Raw genomic sequence first — 15,872 nt, 5'->3', positions numbered from 1 at the left:
GGTAAACTGTTAGAATAGTTGGTCAACAACAACAACAACAACAACAACAACAACAGAACAAAAAAACAATAAATAAATCAGTGTAGAGAATCCTAGTATGTTGCTGTAAAATAATAAAAAATAATTGCCTTTTACCTCCACTAGATCCGGCACCATGGAGCCCCAAGGATCTGGTAGGTAACTTCATCTCAGCATCACAGCATCTTACCTGCTCTGCTCTATCCCATTTCACACTGCCGAAGGCTTCTGTCTGAGCCTGGCAACAATCTAACTCTCTAGTTCCCAAGGCAGGTTGCCGCCATGCCAGAAATATACATCTCAATTCCGTGGCGGCCCAGTGTCTCCACCTCTGCAAACTCTCTTAAACTTAAATCGCCACATGAACCAACATACAACATAACAACCTCTGATCTGACTGATAAGATATAATTGCCCATCTAGACACACAAAGCCCTATACACTTCCATCCCTTAAGAACATTCACCACAACCTGTACAATGTTAAATGGAATCTTAACATTCGCCTCCATGTTCTCTCAGCGGCAGCTCCCCTTCTCCAGTCTCCTTCCATTCCAGTCTCCTCTTCCCTCAAACTTTTCTCCCGCCCATCCTTCCTCCTCGTCCAATGACAGGCCTCGTTCTATCTTGTACCTACTTTCACCTATATGACATCCTACACTAGTATGAAGAATAAAAAAAATGGAATCTCACTGCAAACACTGGACATGTTGCCAGACTCAGAGGACATCTGCAGCAATGAATTTGAGATGAAAGTTACATTGAAAATAAACCCCTTAAAAAAATAGAGCCCAACAGAATGAAACAGACTAGGGGATCCTTAGAGAAACTGAATCCCTATTTGAGAAGATCATATGCTTCAGTGAGTATTATCAACATTTATGAGAGAAAGGTTGCCGTCTTGTGGGATAAATAGAGCGTAAGTCTGTTTCCTGTAATCTTGACACCTAAACCTGAGCACGTGAGAAAACAAAATCGCAGTGCAGTCTTAACCTAGAGACGTGTGTGGGGAATCCCCAGTGGGCTGTTAGCAAACTGAAGTCGGTGACACCTCGAGACCACGTCCATGAGCAAGTGGACTCCCGAGTACAAGGGTGAGCAGTTCAGCATTAACCAAGAAAACTGAGCATAGTGATTCCTGGACCGAATAAAAGAAAAACATGGCTACCGGAGTCAATGCAGCAAGTTATTCAATGCAATTTAGTATTCGTAAGTGAGAAAAGAATGGAAAAGAGTCTGTACAAAGACCTACTGTGTGCAAACACACGGTACTTAACATTGAGCTATTCAGAAACTGCAGCATGTTGGAGCAAATACTGTAGTTTTGTTTGTTTTGCTTGTTTGTTTTTACTTACTTTGCTTGTTTATTTAATACTCATTCTGTATGTAGCCCAGGGCAGCCTGGGACTCATTATAGACTCATGTAGCCTATGCTGTCGTCAAACTCATAAGTGTTGTCATTAGAGATGTACACCACCAGTCCCAGCTCTGTTACAACCTCCAATCTGCCTTGTACTGGGGTGGGTAGGGATCCTCCTTCAGACCTAAGTTAAGGAAAGAAGTAAACTCATGACTGAGTAGTGTTCACTTCTCCCCAGAGAAGGATTTCCTCTTCTTCTAGTGATCATATGACTGAGTTCTGACCAATGGAATGTGGCAAAAATGACATCTACTACTTCCAGTCTTAACTCCTAAAGCTCCTGCCTAGCCTCTGAGCTCTAAAAGTGGGAAGCAAATAGGGTAGGGAAGCAACAGAGCTACAGACACCATCAGCTTCAGAATACTGGAGAGAGGGCTTTTCAATTAATCAAGACTCTTTTTTGTTTGTTTGTTATTTTGTTTTTCCAGATCCTTTGCTTGGGGGAAAATCTGCCTCATGCACACAAATCAATACCTTGTACATTTAAGACCTAAAAGCCAAAGGAAAAATGTGCAGGACTTCAGGTGAATGACTTCATTATGGCGTGGGGTCTGGAAGTGTTTCCTACAAAAGGCACTAAAATCCATAACCAAAAAGGCAACTTATATTTGATAAATTCGTCCATCTCAAAATTTTGGCTGATCACAAAGCATTGTGGGGGCTTGAGCAATGACTCAGCAGTTTAGAGCACTGGCTGTTCCTACAAAGGACCCAGGTTCAGTTCTAGTCTTGGTGGCTGGAACAATGACTCAGCAGTTTAGAGCACTGGCTGCTCTTACAAAGGCCCCAGATTCCGTTCCAGCCATGGTGGCTCACAGCCATCTGTAACTCTAGCTGCAGAGGATCTACACCTTCTGGCTGCTGAAGCCACCATGCAGACACCAGGTGTACATGAAGGCAAACACTCCTACATATAAATTAAGTATAAATAAAAATTAAGCAAACTAAACCATTGTATAGAAAATGCCAAGAGTAATGAGATTATATCTGATAGTAGTTTATATCCAGAATATTTAAAATATATGAAATAGGTGGGGTTTTTTGTTTTTGTTTATGTTTTCTGCAAAGAAATGTGGCCAAGGTATCTAAAAAGCAATGGAGAAGCATAAAATTAAAAACATCATTATCAATTAGGAAAATACAAATTAAGATCAAGTGAGATTGCATCATGAACCAAGCTGACTGACAGAAAGTAGACTATCAGAGATGAGCACATCATAAATCGGCAGGTTTTCAGAGCTTCCAGACTCTAGGTAGAGCAACATAGACTTTGTAAAGCAGGGGTGCTCCTAAAAGTGGCGCACATGTAGTTACCTCAAAGACACGCAGACCTCACTGACCAACAGCTCCGATTCTATATATGTACCCATAAGAACATCATGTGTATGGATAGTAGAGAGCATGTTGAGAATGTCCTTGGCAGTCCCAGGTTGGTCACAGACTCATCACAGAATGAATGCATCCACAGTGGGTGGGCGGTCATTCAAGAGATGTTCTGAAGCCACAAAATGGAGAAAACGTGAGATAGAAACCACTGTATAGCTTTGTTCTACATAAATTTCAAAAATAGGCCAAACCAAACTAGAAGGCATTGTCATTAGAAGGGACGCACAGGGCACAGTGGTACTCCATTTCTTTATGTTGGCAGTCTTTATCTGAGCATCCACTTCTTGATTATAAATAATGATTCCATCATGTTACTGTAACACTGAAGTGTACACTTGAATAAATCATATACTATGTTTTATGGACTTTTGGTACATGTGTACGCATGCTTTCTATACTTTTCCATAATTGAGTCTTAGTTTCAGTTTCTATTGTTGTGTCAAAATAATCAAACAAAAGCAACTTAAGGAGAAAGAGCTTATTTTTGTCACAGTCCAAGGTGCAGTCCATCACAGCAGAGAAATCAAAGCAGTGGGAGTCAACAACAGAGAGTGCAGATGCATGGTTGTTCATGCGCAGCTCACTGCCACCATTTTCTGCCCTCTGTTCATGCTTGGTGTCTTTTCTGTAAACATCTGAAAAAGGTCTCACTGGGGTCTGGGCTGCTCTATGGTGGTCGCTGATGGTCTAGGCTGGTCTATGGTGGTGACTGTTGGTCTGGAATGGTCTATGGTAGTCACTGAGGGTCTGTGCTGGCCTACAGTGGTCACTGATGGTCTGTGCTTGTATTATACGTGTCTGCCACTGTGCCTAACTTTTTTGGTAGGAACTAGAGATGGAACCTAGGTTTTCATGCTAGCATAGCAAGCACTTTATTGGCTAGGTCACCTTTCCAGGGTTTGTTCGCTATTTTGATGCCCTCTCTACCTCCCTCTTGATGAAACAAGGGCTATCCATTCATTTTCTCATTTTAAATTTAAAATGAGCTGTCAGTTCAAATTGACAAAATTAATTTCCCAGTCAGGTAAAGTGAGCCTGTTCAATATTCATAGGGTTCATCTCAGACACCTGAGAGAAAGGCCAGGTGTGCCAAGAAGAGCTCTTGGATTGCAGTAAGAAGCTCTGTGTCACTGTGAAGGAGAGAGGCTCATGACCTGGTGGGGAAGGCTGCAGCACTAGGAAGATCCTGTTTTCCAGCCCCAGAAAGGAGGCAATGCTGGAATGAGCTGTGCAAGCTGTGGTCTTCTGTGCCACTGTGATGTGCAGGCTTTCAGTGCCATCTCTGTGGAGACAAACCAGTGAGTCAGTTCATGAGCAAAGAGAAGACCAGCTTCCCATTTGTGTGAAATGACTGCAGTTCTGAGACATTTATCAGCAGTTTTACTTTTCATTGAGATCGCTTTTGGATAAGCGAGTGGAGGTGTTCAGAATTTTGTAGATAGAGCCATAGCTTCTGTGGTGGTTGGACTATGCTTGGCCCAGAGAATGGCACTATTAGGAAGTATGGCCTTGTTGGAGTAGCCGTGGCCTTGTTGGAGGAAGTGTGTCACTGTGAAGGTGGGTTTTGCGACCCTCCTCCTAGCTGCTTGGATGTCAGATTCCTATTTGCCTTCAGAACAAGATGTAGAACTCTCAGCTCCTCCATTGCCATTCTTACCTGGATACCTCCATACTTTCTGCCATGATGATAATGGACTGAACCTCTAAACCTGTAAGCCAGCCCTAATTAAATGTTGTCCTTTATAAGAGTTGCCTTGGTCATGGTATGTCTTCAATGTAATGGAAACCCTAACTATGGCAGAAGTTGGTCCCAGGAGTGGAGTTCTGTTGTGATAGGCCTGACCATGCTTTTGTTTGGAGCAGTGTGGATTTGGGAGCTTTGGAAAGTAGTGGAATGCTTTAATTGGGGCTGGCTTACAGGGTCAGAGGTTCACTCCATTACCATCAAGGCAGGAACATGGCAGCATCCAGGCAGGCATGGTGCTGGAGGAGCTGAGACTTCTACTGCAGCCAGGAGAAAACTGGCTCCTGTATGGATTGGAGGAGGGTCTCAAAGCCCACCCCAACAGTACACACCTCATCCAACAAGGCCACACCTTCTAATAGTGCCACTCCCTGGACCAAGCATATCCAAATGCCACAGCTTCTAAGCCCCTTTATATGATAAGAGTCAACCACAGAACATAGGTGCACTATCCTAAGTGGAACCAGGTAGTATATAGACTATGGGCATTCTCTGAGAGTGACAGAATGCAAGAAGCAATAGCATGCAAAGGTGGGCTGTAAATCAGTTTGAATGAGAACAGAGTTAATGACTAGCATAGAGTCCATTAGCTTCTCTGATGCAGAGCCCGGGGCAAGGGTCCAGTGCCTGTAACTGGAGGAAGACAGGCAGGAGGAGGAGAGAACCTGTAAGGAAATGAAAGAAGTAGGAAGGAAAGAAGAAGTTGAGTGAGGATGTAGTCTCAGGAGAAGCCTTGGCCCCTTGAATAGGGGAGTTCAGGGAGCTCTTGGTATAGTCATGTGACCAGGTTCTGACCACTAAGATATAACTATTGGTGCAGAGCAAATCTTCTAGGAAGGCTGTTTAAAGATGGAAAAAGCCAGGGCAGGCCGGAGGCTTACTGGGTAAAGGCACCTGCCTTGCAAGCCTGGAGACCTGAGCTTGATCCCTGAAGCCCACATAAAGGTAGAAGGAGAGGAACTAACTCCTGAAATGTCCTCTGTCTTTCACACATCCTCCATGGTGTGCACATAACAACCCACACACATCATGCACACGTGCATGCAATAGTAATAATAAATAAGGGCTGGAGAGATGGCTCAGCCGTTAAAGGCTAGGCTCACAACCAAAAATATAAGAGTAATAATAAATAAATAATACTAAAGAGGTAGTAAGTGGGGGTCTTGTCCATTCACTTTTCTCCCCCTCCCTTATCTTGGTCTATACTTTGGCCATGGTGGTTACAAGACCAGAAGATGATGTTTGTTTTCGAGCATGGAACCATGTGCTAAAAATAATTGTGTGAAAAGAAACCTGAGGCCCTGGTGACCGAGGAGTCACCAATTCCCAACGTTGGTAAAGCTTCACTTCTTTAACTGAAGAAAGAACCACAAGGCTACCTTGCTCCATCATCTGCATCTTCATCCCTGGTAATATGAATGCTGTTCCCGAGGGCACCATGAGACAGGACTCAGAGAGAGCCTGGACAGTGCGATAGCCACTCTGGTCACCAGAAAGCACAGGGTGATACTTCAATGCTCCTCCTTTCTCCTGTCCAGATTTTAAAATTAGAAGCAAGAAAAAAAGACCTTTTGTAATTTTTATACACTTCAGAGCCTTATATCTAAACTGTATACATAATCATTTTAATTTTTACTTACTACAAGTCTGTTGTTTTATATTTTAAATGTCACTTGAAATGCTGCCTTGGAACATTAAGTCCTAAATGGATGTCTTCATCAATCCCCTCTCCTCGGGGCTCAGGGAACCATTTGGAAAAAGAGGCAGAAAGATTGTAAGGGCCAGGGCGATGGTTGATACCGAGGGAACAGTGTTTTCCAGACATAACAGGACTGATACATTTATGAATACACAGAGACCGTGGCAGAATGCACAGGGCCTGCACAGGTTCAAGCCAGATGGGGATCAGTGCTAAGAGGAGAAAATGGACACGCGCTCCCATTCATAACCAGGAAATGACCTCCAATGGACAATCACTTCAGAGGAAGCATTATTTTCCTACAATGGAATCTCACTGAGTGGACAAGCCACACTTAAGGGCAGCCCCGTGTCCAGCAGTAGATGCTGACAGAAAATAGCTCAATGATATTTTCGTAGATTTTTTGTTCTCTTTTGCTTTATTTGAGCATTTAAAAAAAGTCACTCATCTTCTGCTTGTATATTATGGTTTCCAATTTGTTCTTATGGGTCTTGATTTTGCACACCTGTGTTTGTGTGCTTCCGGTGCCCTTTCTTTGCTTTATTCTTTTTAAAAATGTGCCTGTTAGTTTTCAAAAGTCAGAGATATAACGCATGGAGTTGAATGCCTAAAGAGGTAGCAACATCAGAATATATCGTCTGAAAAAATATTTTCAATTAAAAAATGCTGTTTGACAAAAACAAATTTTAAAGAACCTCGTGTTCTCCTGAATTCAGAGAAAGTCAGCATGCAAAGTGTATGTATGTGAGATTTTAAAGTAATCATAAAAACTAAAAGTATAGGACAAAGCCATGGAACTTAGTAAATACAAACACTAATATGAGCATGGAGGACTTCCATGATGCCTCTGTTCTCTACCCTCCTAAGGCTCCTACTTCTTCCCACTCATCCACTCAGCTGCCTTGAACATGAAGGCTGTATGTGATGATATCAGAAGTCATGCTCCATTAATATAAAGGAACACGTCGCAGCCAGAGGCAGCTTTGCTACCCAGGGGACATATTGTAGTATGTAGAGATACTCTTGTATGTCTCAACTTGGTGGGCATTGATGGATAGGGCCTGGGGATGCTACTATGTGTCCAAGAATGCACAGGGTAGCCCAAGGACCAAGGATCATCTTGCTCAGAACGTGAGCAGTGCAGAGGCTGAAGTGGCTGTGTATAGAGAGCACCCATTGTGTATTAGTCCTTCAGTTGTCTGTCAGTGTCATTAAAAAACACTCAGGTTTTACTTTAAGGATACTAATTGATTTCTTCACCTTCTCTCCATCTTGAAAATATTCCAAGGGTGCTCTGCTCTGTCCCCTTACCCCCAGTTACCTAGTTAACACTACCCCTAGCTGACAGCTTATTAGCTCCTGGTGGACAAGAGCTAACTGAAGGTTGATGCTTAACCACAATGTGCATTTCGATGTTATCTCCTGGGGTGCTGTGACTTAATGCTTAGGAGTTGAACATGTGTATAATCTAAACCCAATGAATTGTTTGAAGGCTTTGATTTGTATTTTGAAAGCCTTTGTAAAGGGATCACATGCAGAGAGGAGCTGGTCAATATGTTGGCCTTTGTAAAGATAGACTCAACAAGGTGAAACTTTTAGTCTAGCATAAAAACTATGAACATGTTTTGTAGGAGTGAGTTACAGAGCGTGCTCATTTTCTTCATCCTGTTTTGCTCTAATAATGAGGAATATTAAAGTAATGTCCCTGGGGAGAAGAGTGAAATGTGGAGGAGCTTGGAGGCAGAGATGGGGTCACATGGTAGGACAATCCACCAGGGACACATGGTAAGATAACACAGCTCACTCTTTCAGTCTGCACACTGTGTTAGTTACTGTCTTGTTGCCGTGACCACAGATTTGACCAAAACGAAGGAAGAGATGCTTATTTTTAGCTTGGGGTTACAGAGGGTTCAGTCCATGGTTGTTTGGCTCTGTTGACTCTGAGCCCCATGGTGCATACAGATCATAAGACGGAGTCCACTCACCTCATGACAACAAACAAGGCCCCAAAAGCTCAGGAATAATCAGCCCCCAGTCACCTACTTCCTCCTCAGTTCCCGGAACCTTCCACAACAGTGCCACCAGCTGGGAGCCAAGTGTGCAGCACAGAAGTCTGTGAAGGTGTTTCATATTCATGCCACAGCAACCGTCCCCAATCAGAAGCTTTTTTGATCCAGCTCTGGACTGTGCCCTGCAGCAGATCCATTTACTTGGGCTTTATCACCACACCCCTGATCATCTCCTTAGGGTGAAAGGCATTGGTGAGGGGCTGCAGGAAACAAAGGGAAGGCTGAGAGGTGCCTGTAAAGCAGGGATTACTCCAGGGTTGGAAGGAGGGATGCTCATACCAGGGGTCAAGGGGGGAGAGCCATCGAGAGATGGCTGTGGGGTTGAGAATGTCCAGGGGTCTAGTCGCATGAATGCTGGTGGAGATGTGGCACCATATGCCTGAAGCCTGGAAGGGGTGAGGACCAAAGGTTCAACTGTGCAGAGTTGTCATTTTTTTTTTGGAGGACTCAGGGCAGGAAAGAGGCAGCTGAGTTCAGCAGTGAGTAGGACAAGGGCAAATGGTGGCAGAGTAATTAGTGAGGGACTTCCGTCAGAGCACTGCTGTTGTGGGATAGTTAAAGGAAGGAAGAAGCAGAGAAATGTAGGAGAACAAGGACAAACAGTTACAATCAGCCAGCCTTAGCCGGCTCTTCTCTTTTTCATTCAGTCTTGGGAGTAGGCGGCCCATGAAATGCTGCCACCCACATTCAGGGGATGTCTTTCCATCTCAATTAACCCAATTAAGAACTTCCTCACACTCCTGTCCACAGACCATCCAATCTAAACAGCTCCTTATTGAGACTCCTTTTCCAGGTAATCCTAGATCGTGTCAAGTTAGCAATTAAAACTAAGTGTCACAGTAGTCGTGTATGTGGACGTCTGAGTATGGCATATGTGTGTGGGATATGTGCACATATCTGTGCTAGTGTGCACTTCTGTGTGCACATTTGTGCCCATGTGTGTGGAGATCAAAGGACATCAGGTGTCCTGCTGTGTCACTCTCCATCTTGAGACAAAGTCTCTCAGTAAACCTAGAGGTAGCTTGGTAGCCAGCAAGACCCAGTAATTGTCTCGTCTTCCCACCTCCCACCATGTGCAGCTACACATGGCGCTCTCTCTCTCTCTCTCTCTCTCTCTCTCTCTCTCTCTCTCTCTGTCTCTGTGTGTCTGTGTGTGTGTATGTCTCTGTGTGTGTATGTCTGTGTGTGTGTATGTCTGTGTGTGTGTATGTCTGTGTGTCTGTGTTTCTGTGTTCTGGGAATTTTAACTCAAGTCCTCACACTTGGACAACAAGCACTCTTACCCACTGAGCCTTCTTCCCAACCTTAACAGGATGTCCAGGGAGGGGGAAACCAAAACAATGTAATATAGACATCTCTCTTGCCTGTCAAATCTATAAATGAATAATCTTCAGTTCACCTGTGGCCCTGAGCCCTTGGTCTTAACTGTACTGATCATGAAACATACATTAAAATACTACTTCTACAAAGACTCCTGCTTATCCTAAAGAAAGCACTGGAGGAGCTGGCTGGGCCCTTCTCTACTGTTTGCATAAATGTTCCTCGGATGTCTATGTGTGTATATAGGCTCCCCAGCTCATAGCATTATTGAGAAGTTTTCGGAAGTTAGGTCACTGAGGGCATGCTCTTAAGAGGATAGTGGGGCCTCAGCCGCTCTTCCTCTTGTTTGTGAGGTAAGCATCTGCCTCCACCACTGCTCCTGGTGGTGTGCTGCTTCACCATAGGCCTGGCACTCAGCAGCCATGGACTGGAAACTGAACTGAGAGCCAAACCTCCTTTCCTCCTTACAGGTGGGGTTCCCTCGGGGTTTGCTCCAATGATCGAGAACTGACTCTCCTAGAATGCTACACCTAACAGTATACGTCTTAGTAATAAGTAAATTATTTGTTAATGCTTTCATATAAAATTATTTCTTATGGAGTGTCTAGTATAATCCAGGGCTGTGATAAATTTACCTTAGCTTAGAGATATTTGTTATAATTAAAGATGTATTTTTTAATTACATGCATGTGGGGAAATGGTATGTGCATGCTGAGTACAGGCTGAGGACATAAGAGCCTCTGGAGCTGAAGTTGTAAGTCGTGATTCATGAATGATGGCAACTGAGTCCAGGTCCCCTTAAAATCACTTAAGCACTGAGCCACCTCCCTAGCCTTCTCCATTATAATTAAAGCATACATTTCATACTCATTTCAAGAAACTGATGTCCAGATAAAATTAAAATAAGGCTCGGTAAAACTGGTCACAACAACCAAGTCCACTGGTGCCAGCACTGTTGTCCCAGCAGCGCCCTAATCCTCTCTGCTCTCACCCTCAGGGATGCGCCAAGGCAATGACTGTGGCACGCAGTATCGATCGGCGGTCTATCCCACCTCCGCCGTGCAGATGGAAGCTGCCCTGAAATCCAAGGAGGAGTACCAGAAGGTAGGCCCTAATTCTGTCCACCCCAGGCCAGTGTGATCCGGGCCAGCTCAGAGTTAGAGGGAAGCTTGGCTCTGCCCACCGGTGGCCACACCCCCAGGCCTCTTCAGCCAGCCTCCTCACAGGGCCATTGTACCAAAGAAGTGTGCATATCGAGTGAGTGTCAAAGGGTGGGCCTGTGTGTGCTTTAAATCACCTCATCCTGGTGAACAGGTGGTGCTGTTGCTCTGTCAGAATCTGTCTCACCCGCAGACATTGCTTGTCTCTGCTCTGCCGCTGGAGTCTGGAATCAAGGTAGAGGCAAGGGGGCATCTGGGGACGGAGGGAAGGAAGGGTCCTGATGCTTGCCCGAGTAAATGTCACATGCTCCTCCCTCTCCGTGTGTTTCTATGTGCATTTATAAGAACACTGGTCCTACTCCATTCAGGCTAACCCTGGTAACCTCTTGTAACTTGATGAATTCTATCAAGACCCAACTCCAAATAAGGTTGTGGTCTAGCAGCTTAAGGCTCTAACAGATCCTTTCTGGAATATGTAGGCCAGCCTGTGCTATACACTTTCCATTGCCAGCTACAGTAAACTTAATTATAATAAAACCATTTACATTATATACACATTACATCATGAAATAATTGTCCTATTAATTCTATAATCCTTTAGGGGGAAAAAACCTCCTCCAGTAGAGATTTGGGTCTCTTACAAACAACTAGAGTTCTTAAAGTTCTTAGAGTTCAGCAATGATACTCAAAATTTTAATTATGATATCCTTTGTATTAACAGTAGAGCTAGTAGCTACTGTGGAGCTGTAAATAGTGTGGGGCAGCCACCATCGTGGTAGAGTAGGTAATGAAGAGCAGGCTGGGATACGGCCTGTCTGCTCTTGAGGTGTATGGTCTAGTCAGAGCCACTATGATAGGTAGGTCTAAGGGAGATGCTGAGATGGTCCCCTCCTCCTATTATGTATCTAAGGCTGTGATGTCAGTTTGGCTGACATGGTAGGCAGTCTGGGGCACAGTCCCTGTGGCTGCTATCCAACATGATTCCCTCTGTGAGTCTGGGCTGAATTTTGTGACATTTCTTTTATTCCTTTCTGGAGACTGCAACATCAAGGGATCTTGATACTGAACCAGGAACCAAAGAGTCGCATGATGTCCCTGTGGGTTTAGGGTGGGAATAATAAGGCTAACTACATACTTAGGTATCAAGGAGACCTCTATGATGGCTGTCTTAGCTTGAGTCCCACAGGAGGCAGAGCTCAAGGTAAGGGGCTTGAGTGTGAGGACTGTCTGGGATGGTTGGTACCAGGAGACAGGATCAGAGTACAGGAGAAGTAGGAGAGAGGTGTTAGACCCACACTGACTGCTACCAACAACAGGTTGCTTGAGCCTCCTGGAATCCCCTGCCATTCCTGGAAAGAAGCGTATTTCCCTGGGGAACCATCATGCATAGTGTTGCCTCGTATTTTTGGCTGTGGAGACTTCACCTCAGGGCAGGAGACAAGAGGTAAATGGTGTGCGGTTGAGAGAGGCATTGTAAGTTTCTGGAGCTGCAGAAGCTAAGAATGGTCTTAGCAGGACAAGCTACAGCAGCAAGGAGTGTGGAATAGGAAGTGAGCCTCAGGGCCTGAAGTGAAGGAGAAGTTTCAGATTAAGTGTGCGCATTCTAGTTTCATTTACATTGCTGGGTTAACATATCCTCACCAAAAGCAACTTCAGGGAGAATCAAGTTTCTTTGCCTTACAGTTTCAGGTTACTGTCTATCACCTCTGGTAAATCAAGGCAGGAACTTAAGTCAGCTAGCCATATTATAATAGACAGTAGAAGGAGAAATAAATAAATGCTGCCTCCCTCCTTGTACTTTGCTAACTTTGTCCTTTTTATACGGTTCAGACCCCCTGCCTAGGGAATGGTGCTACCCACAGTGAACTGGATCTTCCCATATCAATGAAATTAATTAAGACAACCTCCCATAGGCATGCCCATAAGCCAACCCAATGTAGATAAGCCCTCATCGAGATTCTCATCCAAGGTGACTGTATGTTGTATCAAATTGACAATTAAAGCTAACCATCACAGTGTGTAAGCACCTTCAAAAGCCATTATCCACAAAGTGCCCTTCTCCCACCAGCTCTGTTCCCTAGTCAGGAAAGACTGCTAATTCCAAAGGCTGGTCCCATCATGAGGCTCTCTGAGGTTGTGATGGAGCTGTGGAAGAAAAGCTTGTGGTGACTTCCCAGGAGGGCCTCCTGCTGTGATTGTGTAGTCACGTGGGAGACACCTTTAGATAGAGAAGTTATGAACAAAGTGATGTACAGTACATAAACAGCCTTATAATAGCTGAGGTAGTCAAAGTAGGATTGCATCTATAGAAAAGGTTATTTACGGAATGTCAATCACTCTTCTAACTTTTGTATATAAGTGAAATCTTTTACAAATCTTTGATTATTCATCCACCAATTAGCTATGTATCTATATCATCTATCCACCACTTAGCTATCTTTATCATCTATCAATCTATCATCTATGTATAGATGTAATAGCCATGCCTAGATGTAGTTGCCTGTATCTCTCTGTATCTTGTTTTAAATTGTATGCATTGGTATAGTTCTGAGACTGTTTCTACCTTGAGAGTTTCTGTGAACTTCTGCCCATTCTCTTTGTATAACTGATATCTGTAACCCACCTCATATAATTCAATACTTTGCCTATGAAAGGTGACACAATTGGCTTTTATTTGATAAAGAAACCATCTTTTCTTTTACATTTACCTTAAAAGTATTCTGGCTTCCAAAGGGGCCCACATCATCAAGTTTGGTCCTAGCTTCTGCCTTTTGTCAGAGAGCAGACCTGGGTGGCCCTGCCTATGCCTTAACGAAACAATAAAGTCATTTACAAGAGTAAATGCCCTAAAAAGGGGCATCTTTTCTCCACAATACCAGTTAGAGTCTTGCCTTCCATAGTCTTGCCCCAAACATCCAGGCTTCTTCTAAGAGTAGATACTCCTCCAGCTCATTCCACACATCCTCTTTTCCCTTCAGAAGTCGCCATTATAGAGCCTCTGTCCTGGCCATTGATCTTCCTGGAGTCTGTAGGGACCCTTGCAGTCCAACTGTAGTGTTCACTTAGGTTACTAATTTGATGGTCTCTGCTAGTTTGTCCCCCAGTGACCCGCAGGAACTGGCTTCTTCAGCAACTTCTTTATATGTGGCGTTGGAGTGAGTGCTCTGCTTACCACAAAGCAGCCATTTGAACATAAAATTAGCGGATTTTATCGCAGGGACCAATTGTTGAGCTAATTAGATGTGTAGGAGTGCTGAGGAGCCAGAAACCAAAAGTGATTTTTCCCCCCAAAGTGTGGTTTTCTGCATAGCTGGCTGAGCTGTCAATCCCAGCACCTCCAGCAACCTGAAGAATCTTTCTCACTTCTGATCTCCTGATGGTGGGTGGGGGCAGAAAGGCCCAAGCAGGAAGGTCAAGGCTTCAGGAGTGAAACCAAACTTCGTGCTGGATTTAATCACCATAACAGGGATGAACTCTGCTAATGGAACTTGCTAGCTGCTTCAGGTCTTGGTGAGCTGAGGACATTCATGAAAGTGTGGGAAGTACCCTCATCTTTTGAGGATGCCCTGAAACATTTTCCTAACCTTGTCTTTCTGTTTAATCCTCTTTTCCCTTAAGAGTCTTGTGGTGGGATTACTTGCAAGCAAATATTGGAGGGGATAAGCAGAGGTAGTATTGCTTGTGGGTTATCATACACTGTGGACGATTCTCTCAAGTGAGTCTGTCCGCAGGACATCTTCTCAACCTCAGACCCTCTGGGAATGATAAAGGTGTGGTCTATGTGGGATTCCTTCATACTCAAAGTGGGACTCCATGAATTTAGTATTTTAACCTCTGGTAGATGGTGGTCTTGAAACAGAGAACAGATATGATCGTTGTGGTTCAATCACATGACCTAACGTATTCCCAACTCAAGACTCATGAATGGAAAACATGACTTCTTTGAATATTTTTCTTGTCAGGAGAGAAGAAAAATCAGGGTCCCCCCCATCCTGATTTTTTTTTAGAACATACTGTGCTCTGGTAAGTACAAAACCTTTCTGAAGTATATTCTTTAAACTTTTTTTTTCTTTTTTTCTGGAGCTGGGGACCGAACCCAGGGCCTTGCGCTTGCTAGGCAAGCGCTCTACCACTGAGCTAAATCCCCAACCCCTCTGAAGTATATTCTTAATTACTATATTTCAAATACAAAAGTGTTTAAACTCTGTCTTTTTAGTCTCTCTGTCCATCTATCCACTCACCGAACCATTCACCATACTTTCATCTACCACCGAGCCTGTCCATCCGTCTGTCCATCCATCCATTTACACACTCTTTCCCAGCAGCCTGGCCACTCTCCCATCCACTCATTCTTCCATCTACGCAGCCATCTAGATCTTCTCTATATAGCCACATTCTTTAAATACTTTCTCTAATCTTATTTTAATTTTCAATTATTTGGAAATTTGTCATCTATCATCTACGCATTTGATTATATGTGATACAATGTATAATTTAAAGAAAAGCACAGAAAAAGAAGTATACAAAACAGTATGTAATGATTGCTTCAAAACAGCCAGCAATTTTAAAAATAAAGACTCATCTTCAATTATTTGATTCTTTTTCCACTTAGATTGCAGCCAGATATTCACTAACGCCACATCTTCTTAGCAAGGCCCTGACATGCATGGAGGTGGGGGCGGGGCACAGAAAGAGACAGAGATGGAGAGATAGAAAGATTGTGTTCTCACTTAACCTCCCTACCTGTGCTACCGATGACATTCCTGTCACCTTGGTCTTGTGTGGTAGAAACGCTCACTCTGTACAATGACACACAGATTCATAGGCCCAAAAGCTCCATGACTTCCAGACCCCTGCATAGAAGTGTGCCCACTTGTGTATTTCCATATCCTCGTCCACACAGCAAATCATAGACTGAAGACTCTGATAGCGAGTCCTCGGCTTCTTCTGCCCACCACTGACTGCACGCTGGATCCATCCCTGTGCTCCCTCGCCCCTTACCACGGCATTACCAGGCTGCCCAGGTTCATTAGTCTCTGTCCTTGTTGATGTGGCAA

General features: G+C 44.0%; 1 protein-coding gene across 4 annotated transcripts in view; it reads left to right on the top strand.

The window, feature by feature from the left end:
* The window catches only part of Msra (methionine sulfoxide reductase A), a 319,877-nt gene that overhangs the window by 222,688 nt on the left and 81,317 nt on the right, over window positions 1–15,872 (top strand). For all 4 annotated transcript variants that reach the window (NM_053307.2, XM_087585478.1, XM_087585479.1 and 1 more), the window contains exon 5: window positions 10,653–10,759. In NM_053307.2, coding sequence (NP_445759.1) covers window positions 10,653–10,759 — 107 coding nt within the window. The remainder of the gene's footprint in view (window positions 1–10,652; window positions 10,760–15,872) is intronic.

The sequence above is a fragment of the Rattus norvegicus genome, chromosome 15 (assembly GCF_021556685.1).
Source record: "Rattus norvegicus strain SHRSP/BbbUtx chromosome 15, alternate assembly SHRSP_T2T, whole genome shotgun sequence".
NCBI classification, from domain to species: Eukaryota; Metazoa; Chordata; class Mammalia; order Rodentia; family Muridae; genus Rattus; species Rattus norvegicus.
Note: the sequence above shows the minus strand (reverse complement) of the source record. Positions and strands in the feature narration are given on the sequence as shown.